At 44.7% G+C, this 10,816-nt stretch overlaps 1 protein-coding gene across 2 annotated transcripts in view; it reads right to left on the bottom strand.

The window, feature by feature from the left end:
* Positions 1-8,966: 8,966 nt before the first annotated feature.
* The window catches only part of HMGCS1 (3-hydroxy-3-methylglutaryl-CoA synthase 1 (soluble)), a 24,222-nt gene continuing 22,372 nt past the window's right edge, over positions 8,967-10,816 (bottom strand). For both annotated transcript variants that reach the window (XM_010832800.1, XM_010832801.1), the window contains one exon: positions 8,967-10,791. In XM_010832800.1, the coding sequence (XP_010831102.1) occupies positions 10,702-10,791 (90 nt within the window). In that variant the 3' untranslated portion in view covers positions 8,967-10,701. The remainder of the gene's footprint in view (positions 10,792-10,816) is intronic.

The raw sequence follows: 10,816 nt of genomic DNA, 5'->3' as shown, positions 1-10,816 counted from the left end.
ATTCCAGTAGTCTTGCCTGGAGGATCCCCACAGACAGAGGAGCCTGGGGGGCTGCAGTCCATGAGATCGCAAAGAGTCAGACAGGACTGAGCAGACACATTGCGTTACATTACCATATACCAGGCAGTTTAAGATCCTGCAAAATCAAAAATAGGCCAAGTCCTTCCTCTCCTGTGTGGGATAGTCTTGTGCTGAACAAACGTACCAACAACAGCAACAACATTTTCTAAAATATCAGATAGTAATAGATGCTACACAGATAATTCAAATACAGTAATCTGATATTAGAGGCTTGCCACTTTGTATGTTTTGGAAGGCTGGTTTGTGTAGCCGACGATCTGAGATCTGAATGAGAGCAGGAGTGACTTGGAAAGCCAGCTGTGAGCATCAAGCAACGAAGGGTTTGAGACATGGTTCTTTTCTAACAGAGCCTAGGACAGAGGCTCCAGGTAGAGTGATTGATTTGGGAAGTGATCCTAGAGAGCAGGAAGGAGGGTAGAGGAGAGAAGCAGGAAGGATCATTACAGGGTGGCCCGTGCTCCAGGTGACTGTCACCCAGTCCTGTAGGATGCTCTGAGGAGCCTTATGAAACACATCTGAGGAGTCTGCCCAGGGTACTAAAAGGGAAAGTGTCTATCCAGCTGCTCCTGGGGCCCTACGATGCCACCTGCACCTCCAGATTGTGATGAGTGAGGGCCACGGGGGCTCCCCATGCTTCTCATGCCTTAGAGCCGGGGCAACCCCAGGGCAGGAAGTAAGAGGTACACACAGTTGGCCCTGGGACAAGATGCAGTCAAATAGGGCCTGCATGAAGCCACCAGCTTGCCCCAGTGGTTGCTGCCTCAGTGGCTGGAGAAGGAAGTGTGGCTGAAAGGATCTGAAATCTGTGGTCGGACACAGCCCACCCCCAGCCCTCCTCATATTCTTCTTCCATTGAAGTCTGATCCATTGCTGTCAGTCTCCTTCATGGGGTGAGAGCTGGAAGGACTTAATGCAGTAGGATTAGTCAAATAAGTCCCAGGGGTGATTCTCAAGTTCCAGGTCACCAGAATCACCCAGAAGGCGTGTTAAAACAGACTATGAGGCCCTGCCCCCAGTTTTGGAGTCAGAAGTGAAAGTGTTAGTTGCTTAGTCAGTTTATGTCATTCACTCAATCGTGTCCGACTCTTTGTGACCCCATGGACTGCAGAACGCCAGGCTTCCCTGTCCATCACCAACTCCCAGAGGTTGCTCAAACTCATGTCCATCGAGTCGGTGATGCCATCCAACCATCTCATCCTCTGTCTTCCCCTTCTCCTCCTGCTTTCAATCTTTCCCAGCATCAGGGTCTTTTCCAATGAGTCAGTTCTTCACATCAGGTGGCCAAAGTATGGAAATACAAATTCTTCAAGAGGGTCCTTGACTGTCACGGTGAATCATTTCCGACTCTTTGCGACCTCATGGACCATACAGTCCCTGGAATTCTCCAGGCCAGAATACTGGAGTGGGTAGCCTTTCCCTTCTTCAGGGGATTCTCCCAACCCAGGGATTGAACCCAGTTCTCCAACATTGCAGGGGGATTCTTTACCGGCTGAGTCACAAGGGAAATCCAAGAATACTGGAGTGGGTAGCCTATCCCTTCTCCAGGGGATCTTCTGACCCAGGAATCTAACCAGGGTCTCCTGCATTGCAGGCAGATTCTTTACTAACTGAGCTATCAGACTGTCATGGTAAGAAAAATCAATTCTGCTTCCATCTTTTTGGTGCCCAGACTTGTATATTTTAATAGCAAGGAACATATATTTATGAGCCAGTGTTAAAGCATGTATACTGAATCCTGGGGGTCAGCACCCCAACCCTGCAGGATGTTGTCCTGTGGCCGGTGTCTTAGTTGAGCTGCTCCATCGCTCTGTCTCTGCTGGCTGCTTCTACTGCTGAGGTACTCAATAAGAGAAGTACATCCCATGGTCATGTGCCCATTGCCCCCACTGCTTTTACCAAAGATGTGGTATTTGAGGCAATGGTATGTAATATACATGACAATGGATCAGGTATTCTCTAGGACCTCGTATGATGGTCTTGGAGGATTCACTGAAGACAGGAAAGGTGAACCTACATCCTGTGTAGATGTCAGCTCTGTGAGGATGAATCGTTGCTTTGTCTGTCCGAATGTATGACTCTGTGGATCTGATAATGCTCAGCTCACGAGGAGATCTGCTTGGTCCCTTGGTGACCCATAATCAGGTGCTCAGTCTCTCCTAGGGCCCAGAAACATGCCGAGAGCCTGAGGAGACCTCTGTTGCAGAAAGCGTGGCTCACTCCCGGATCCTGCAGGGCTGTCTATAACCTTCTGCAGGGGTGGCCAAAGAACACACTGTGTTCTTAAGCACCACTTAGACAGTCAGAGTAGCAATGCAATTTGCAGTGAAGCCTGAAACTACTGTAGGTCTTTTTTCTGTAGCATCCACCTGAAACCAGCAGCCCTGATAAATGGGCTGGAGGAATATACCAGGTGCAACGTGTGTTTCCAAAACCCAGAGAGGCCTACTAAACCCCGTGTCTCTATCTCAGTGATAAAGGGTACAAGGTGCAACATACAGAGACGTGCCTCAAGTCACTGGTCCTCTACATGCTTCATCAGTGTGGCCTGGCCCCTGCATTTTCATAGGACTTATCACTCACACTCTGACACACACGTCTTAGTACGGCCTCTGTAGGACTCGTTACTTTCTGATGCCACATCCACCTAGAATGCTGTCGTATGGACCAGCATAAAGTGCTGCAGAGTGTCCAGATGATGAAGGTCCTTTTAGACTATCTTGTGACGTAGAGCAGGAGATTTCACATTGCCTCGGGACAACAGAATAAGTGAGAATTTCTGTCTATCCCAGAAAAGTGTAAACTGCTTTTTAATTTTAAATTTATTTATTTTTTAATTGAAGGTTAATTGCTTTCCAGAATTGTGTTGGTTTCTGCCAAACATCAACATAAATCAGCCTTAGGAATACACATGTCCCTTCCTCCTGAACCTCCCTCCCACCCTCCTCCCCATCCCACCCCTCTAGGTTGTTACAGAGCTCTGGTTTGAGTTCCCTGAGTCATACAGCAAATTCCCATTGGCTATCTATTTTATATATGGTAATGTAAGTTTCCATGTTACTGTCTCCATATGTCCTAACCTCTCCTTCTCCCCAACCCCTGTCCCCGGTGTCCATAAGTCTGTTCTGTATGCCTGTGAACTGCTTTTAATCCTCCCTTTTGATGTAAAATGAAAATGAAAATTTCCCCCCAAATAGCTGCATATCAACGCTAGAGTCTTTGTGTAAAATGCACACCCAATATGGCGGTGAAAACTGAGACTAACAGCGGTCCACCGTCATTAGCCATCTGCTCTCTTTCAGAGTCTGATGAGTAAATTAAAGTAAGTTAACGAAGTTACGATGGAACCCATTACCTTTGGGTCCTTTATTCTCCCATGGTGACACTGATGGATGCATTTCCTCATGTGGTTACTTACGAGTTATTAACATGGCTGGGGAGATGACATACTTTCAGAGGTCTCCATGTGGTGCCTCCTCTCAAAATGGTTCTTACTCCACAGGTCAGGGGTCTAAATGTGTTTATCCCAAATAGGTACTTGGAGATGAAGGAAAGGACCCCAAGATGAGACCCCCAGTGTGGGACAGACTTTGGCCAGAGCTCCAGCCACCACCTGGTTCCCACAGGTCTCCATCCCCTCTGTCTACATGTAGGGCTGTAATGGTACTTGGGGTTCTCTGGTGTCCACTTCAGTTCACACCTTTTATCCAACAGGCCTTAAACATCCTGGGTGCGCGTATCATAGGCACTTGTAGCAGGGCCTTTCTTCACGGAATCTTGGCTCCCCCCTCACTGCGCACTGGATCTGTAAATTAACTCAGATCTGGAATCATAATTTTCTTATTGTGACAGGCTATACCAGCCTGCTGCTCACAGCTTGTCTCTCTTCTTTCCTTTTTGGTTATACAAGTCAAGTAACACTCTACAAATTGTCACTCAGAACTCTGATCTGTTAGCAATTGTCCCAAAGCCCTGCAAACCAAGCTCCCGGACTCCCCCTCTAGCCTCACTGCCCATTTTACTATGCCAACCTCGCCTCTGACATTTAAATAATGGTACATGGCCTCTGCCGTTCTGGAATCCCATGCATGCCCTGTTTCATAACAGCACTTTCTACTGTCATCCCTGCCTGCAGAGGGGCGGTCGTTACTGAGCTTGTGGGAATTGGGGTGCTCCCCTCCTCCCCACTGCAGTCTTTGTTCCTGCGTGAAGGCAGTGTCCTGGGAACTTAGGTGGTTCTTCAGTCTCACATAATGAATCCATTCTAACAGCAACACCTCTTGGAACTTTCTGAGCCTTTCCTTAATCGTGTAGCACAGCAGTTCCACCATCTCCACCTCGCTGGTATGCCAGACTCACATCCAAACCTCAGTAGCCATCCCAGCAGTGATATCAGGACCAGCTTCAGGTGACCTTCACCTCACGGGGACAGGCTCCCATGATAATAAAGTCTCCGTCATCCTGCTTCAACCTCCATCCCCAGCTCCCTATCCTCAGGGTCCACTCGCACACATTCCCCTCTGGTTCCTGACAGTAGCATATTAGCCAGCTTCTGTAATCCCCTCAGTGTCTAGGTGCTTTCTCCCTGACAGAGGTTGTATTTCTCTGCTCAGACTATGTTGAGACAGGACCAGTTCCTTGTTTGGAGAAAAATGGTATTGGAAGAACATCTTGAGGTCAAGCATCCTCGGTGTCGGTCTCACCAGTGGTCTTGGCAGGCTCTTCAGGAAAGGAAGTACGAGCTGCTCCTACCAGCCCCACACTCGAGGGATCCTGGTCTTCAGCATTGCAGGCTCTTCTACCCTGTTTGCCCTGCCTTGTCCTGCTCTTGCTCTTGAGGCTGCGACTTTGATACGGAATGGTCAAGACTGAGTATTTCATTTCCTTTGCAGCTCAGCCTGCCTTACAGTAGACCTGGTGCCTGTTTTATGTAGTGTTCTCTCTGCTGCAGGAGAGAAGCTCTCCTTAACTCTCACTTCAAAGGCTTTCAGTATACCTTGAGCTGATTGTTGTCACTGTTCAGTCTCAGTCATGTCTGACTCCTTGTGACCCCACGGACTGCAGCACGCCAGTCTTTCCTGTCCTTCACCATCTCCTGGAGCTTGCTCAAACTCGAGTCCATGGAGTCAATGATGCCATCCAACCATCTCATCCTGCCCCACCATTTCCTCCTGCCCTCAACCTTGAGCTGACAGTTGACTTAAACCTGTCATTGCCCCCCACAAACCCCAAAAGGTTTCTGAAACAGTTAACAAAAGCTAGCCAAATCCGGAGGCTTTATCATTGCCCCATTCCATCAGGTGCCATATGATCCAGTATTTCACCTTCCATCTGTACCTACAGACCACAGGCTCAGCAGGAATCGTGCTGCTCCTGCAAGCCAGGGTTGTCAGCACCCTGCTTACCAACAGCACATCAGCGTTCTATTGACAGTGCCATGAGACAGAAGTCCATCATGTGTCTCTTGGGGTTAAGATCCAAATGGCATCAGGCCTGGTTCCTTACCAGGGGAGCACCCACTGCCTTGCTCTTACCTGCTCCTAGAGGTGGCTCATCGAAGGCAATGGCACCCCACTCCAGTACTCTTGCCTGGAAAACCCCATGGACAGAGGAGCCTGGTAGGCTGCAGTCCATGGCGTCGCTACGAGTCAGACACGACTGAGCAACTTCACTTTCACTTTTCACTTTCATGCATTGGAGAAGGAAATGGCAACCCACTCCAGTGTTCTTGCCTGGAGAATCCCAGGGACAGAGGAGCCTGGTGGGCTGCCGTCTATGGGGTCGCACAGAGTCGGACACGACTGAAGTGACTTAGCAGCAGCAGCAGCAGCAGCAGCAGAGGTGGCCCATATGCCTTGGCTCGTGATCTCCTTTCCCCATCTTCAAAGTTAGCAATGGGCCATCTCTTTGGTTATCCTTTTATAGACACATCTCATTCAGACTACAGCCCAGAAAGGTTCTCTGCTTTTAAGGGACCCTGTGATTATGTTGGGCCTATCTGGATAATCTAGGATATCTCCATTACAAGGTCTTCAACCTTGATCACTTCTGGTTTTACCATGTAAGGTCACATATTCATAGGTTCCCAGAGGCAGAGATCTTTGGCTGGGGTGTGGGAACCATTCTGCCTACTGCAAATAGCAGTGGGGTTTTTGCCATGACTGTCAGTAAACCAGCTCCAACCATATATCCTGAGAGTCAGGCTGTTCTGGGTACCAACTGTATTAGCCTGGCTTCTCCAAAAGAACAGCCTGAGACAGAGGCTTCCATGTAAGTCATTTATTTGGGAACTGTTCCTACAATGCAGGAATGAAATATAAAAGAGGCAAGCCAATAAAAGGATGTATTGCCAAATTGGCTGAAGTGAAGTGAAGTGAAAGTCGCTCAGTCATGTCTGACTCTTTGGGACCCCAAATTCTCTAGGTAGCCTATCCCTTCTCCAGGGGATCTTTCCGACCCAGGATTGAACCAGGGTCTCCTGCATTGCAGGTGGATTCTTTACCAACGGAGCTATCAGGCGACTGGTAGTTCAGCAGAGGAACTGCCAGCCTGGAAGGCTTCCCTGCCCAGGCGAGGGAAGCGGAGAAGCATTTCTCGACCAGCAAGTAAGGATCCACTGCTGTCAAGAGTGGTCCTGTGGGAGCTTAACTTCTCTATACTTCTGGGCCATGAAATTATGAGTTCCAATGACCTCTGTGTGGACCTCGTATCACAGTGAGACCAAAGTGAGGGGTGTGCAGCAGGAATCCGAGAAGAGGTACTATCATATTCTCTGAGATCCCAGTCAGAGACCGCATGGACATAGCTGTCACAAATGCGACTGCTGTAGAAGGCAGGGCAAAGGAGGCCTGAAGTGGGGCCCACAGACCGAAGGCTCTAAGGCTGGAGTAAGTGAAGCGCAAGTGTTAGTCACTCAGTCATATCCAACTCTTTGCAACCCCATGGACTGTAGCCTGCCAGGCTCCTCTGTCCACGGAATTCTCCAGGCAAGAACACTGAAGTGGGTAGCCCTTCCCTTCTCCAGGGGATCTTCCTGACCCAGGGACTGAACCTAGGTCTTCTGCACTGCAGTTAGATTCTTTATCATCTGAGCCATCAGGGACGCCCAGGGTGGAATAAACTTGGCGTATGTGAGGAGCAGAGAAGGCAGGGGCAATGAAAACATAGGAGGCCTTAGTAGTACTGAGTAGGCAGTGGCCAGATGCCTCAGGACTTGGCCAGTTTGAATAACGAAATCTGATATGTAGGGTGAGAAGTGCTTACTACTCAGGTAGTCCAGGCAGCCTTCAGGGAGGAAGCAGATCTTGAGTAGAGATCCCCAAAGGTCAACAAGGCTTTGCTAAGATGAAGTGGAGGTGCTAGTTTAATAGCATGCAGAAACAGCTGGAGACAAAAGGAAGCTTTAGTTCAAAACTTTCATTATTTTTTTACTCTATTTTTTACTTTTATTACTCTGCACAGTAATGAAATAAGACAAAGAAAAGGTGAATTCTTTGCTTTGCACTTCTAAACATTTAAAATGAAAAGTAAAAAAAGAACAAGTAAAAAAAAAAAAACAAAAACAAAAAAATAAAATGAAAAGTACATTTTTTGTTATAAGCTAGACCCCTGATAATATATAAACTTTCTGAGGCTTGGTATTCATAATCTTCAGCACCATAGTATTGACTTAGTACTAGTTTGAGGGGGAAAAAAATAAAAAATCACAGGTCAATTATTTCTTTCTCCCACTAAACTAGGAAAAAAATAGGAACTTCTAATTTAATTAAGAGTGGTTGCTAGAAATTTTAAAGGAAGTGTTTGCTTTTATATGAAGATTACATAGCTCTAATTATTTAAAGATCCTGTTACATCCCTTGGTCTCTCCATTTCTATTTTAGTGTGTCAGGACATTTCAAACAGCAAACAAGAGATGAAGGGTATCAACCAAGTCCCAGGAGGATGGGAAGTAGCTGTCTGCATCTGTGAGTTCTGTCTAGCATTCATCTTCAGTGTACTCACCACTGTTCATGAAATAAACAAAATCCAGAAAGTAAAAAAAATAAAAAGTTAACTGCAAAAACTCCAAAAAGGAGAAGGGGAAGGATAGAACTCTCAAAGTCATATTAATTAGGATCTTAGACTTTGCAGAATTAGGATCTAGAATTCCTAGAACTGCAGGATTAGAGAACACAGGCCTTATCTTCTATCACCCAGAGAAATTGGGAGACGGGCCCCGAAAATAAAATCATTACTAAGTATTGAATCTAGACATGACAGCATGATAAAACAACTGATCAGTACTAGAAATATTCTGATTTAATTCCTGGTTCACATAATCCTAAAAATTGATAGCGATTGAGATTATCTCATCCAATATTACTGCCAATGTAAAAATTCTCTCATAAAACATCTGCGAGAACATCAGCAACCTGAGACATTCAGGCTGGAGGCTCTAGTTGGTAGTAGGCAGTTCTATATTGGCTATAAAATCTGCTTTTAATGTTTAATTGCCAACCCTTAATCTTAGGTTGTTGTTAGGAAAACACAGTAACTCTCTTCACAACTATTTATGGCAAAATTTATACATGTTAATTTGGGAGTTAATTTCTTTGTTTGAAGTATAAGAATAATAAACTATCAGTATATGTTCCTCCATACTAGACAAATAGCTCCTTGAAGGCAAAATCATAGATCTTGTAAGTCTTTATTTCTGACTTAAGTGATGTAAGTAGAATGTCCTGCTTATATCAGGTTTACAAATTTTGGTGAAAGAGTTAGTGAATCAGTGAACTGAAATGAAATGGATGCCTGCACTTAAAAATAGCATATTAGCTGCTTTCTTGCCTAAACTGTTAGTTCAGGATGTTAGTTCAGGAGGGAAAAAAAAAAAAGAATATTCAAGTATCTAAAATATTTCTCTAAAACTTTATTCAAAGTTACCCACCTCACTGTTAATAAGGTGCACAATTGATGCTCTGTGCCAGTTTCACTAGGCCTGCCCATTGCCGGCAATGGGCTTTGAGAAAACCCGTTTCCTGACACCCCCAAAGTTAAATTACTCTTTTCAAAACATACTGAACTCCCGATACTTGCAAAAAGTATTACATGCACCATGTCCCCATCAATCTTTAAATCTGAACTTACATTATTAATCTACATCAGTGTATGTTAAAATGAAGTCATTTCAACAAATCATAACTGTACAAATCAAAACACCACTAGTTAATATTAAGAGTATTTTACAAACACTACATTACATATTACCTTGCAATCTGAAACATTACATTTCATATTTGTGTAAGTTTATTTTAGATAACTGAAACTTCACAGAATTCAACGGCAAATAAAGTTTAAAAAATTTAGTTCTGTACATTAGTTCCAACTATCTCTATTTTATAATCTATAAGGCTCATGTCATAGTTCAGCACCAGAAGGATCTAAGAAACTGTCCAACCAGTCTTCTTATTCATTCCATGTGATGGTTTGTTACTGTTGCTATTTTTAAGGTGAAAGTTTGAGAAAACGCTTTATATATCCTACTTCCAGACCTTGAGAAGTGGAATACTTTTTGGCTGGTCATACTGTGTAAAAACCTTGAGTTGTATCTTTCAATTTGCACTGAACAGATACAAAAACGAAAAAGGAAAGGAAAACTTACAACATGAGTTGAGGCTGTCAGTCTTTAAGTTGAATTTATAATACTGAACCATCAGAAATAACTTCACAATGCCCTGTCCCTGTCCTTTCTTTTTGTTTTAAATTTTTGAAAGGCAGCCAGAAAAATGTTTTATTTATTCCTGAAAATAAGGTACAAGGGAAGGATCACAGCCACAAGCTTTCTCATACACAGCTCCAATAACATCAAGGCTCTTCCACAAAATACACTTTGAACTGAGTCAGGAGCAGACCTAGGGAGCAGACCCATAGCCCCCAAAGGTACCATGTTTTCCATACCACGGTCTGCTCAGTGCTGGCATCCCTCTGTTCACAGAGATCATGGCAGTAACTCATCACTGATGGCCTGGATTTAAAGTAACAGTTTCCAGAACCAGTGTCACCGTTCCCAATTCTTCTCTCTCTCTCTTTTTCTCTCTCTCTCTCTCAAGGATTCACAAATTCTAGAAAAAGAGTGTGTTTGTCTTGTCATTTTCAAACTGGGTTTGTGCATATTACATTAAAACCACACATTCCCTAAACTAAAAACTTTTTTTTTTTTCAAAAACCACAGGAACCTTCAGTAATCTTGTTTGTTCAAAGTATAAAATTCTTACATGTTTAAAAAAATTAAAATCGGAGACTAGTACCGCTGCTTTCCTCACCAGAAGTGCACGATTTCAGGCTACATTTAAAAACTAAGCTTCATGCATACACATGGCCAGAGAGGTATGAAGTCTTACAGAGCCCTTAACATCCATCATTCGAGTACAGTAAGCATTGGCTAGATCACAACAGGAAGCATGTTAGCAAACTGAGCAAAGAGACTTTCTCAAGGACACGATAGTTTTCCAGGCTCCATGTCAGTCACGTAAAAATTTAAGCAACATGTAATCTTTTAAAATTGACCCCAGATGTCCCGTTCCCCCAACCGTTCCCATACGCTCCCCCAACCCCCCCTGAAGTCCTCCACCTCACAGAAGTATCTTAATGCTCCCCGTTACTGATGACAGCTGCTTCAGGTTCTGCTGCTGTTGCAGGGAGTCTTGGCACTTTCTTAGCAGGGCTTGGAATATGCTAAAAAAAAAAAAATATATATAGA

The sequence above is a fragment of the Bison bison genome, unplaced genomic scaffold, assembly GCF_000754665.1.
Source record: "Bison bison bison isolate TAMUID 2011002044 unplaced genomic scaffold, Bison_UMD1.0 scf7180017862275, whole genome shotgun sequence".
Taxonomy (NCBI): domain Eukaryota; kingdom Metazoa; phylum Chordata; class Mammalia; order Artiodactyla; family Bovidae; genus Bison; species Bison bison.
This window is presented reverse-complemented; position numbering and strand designations above follow the sequence as displayed.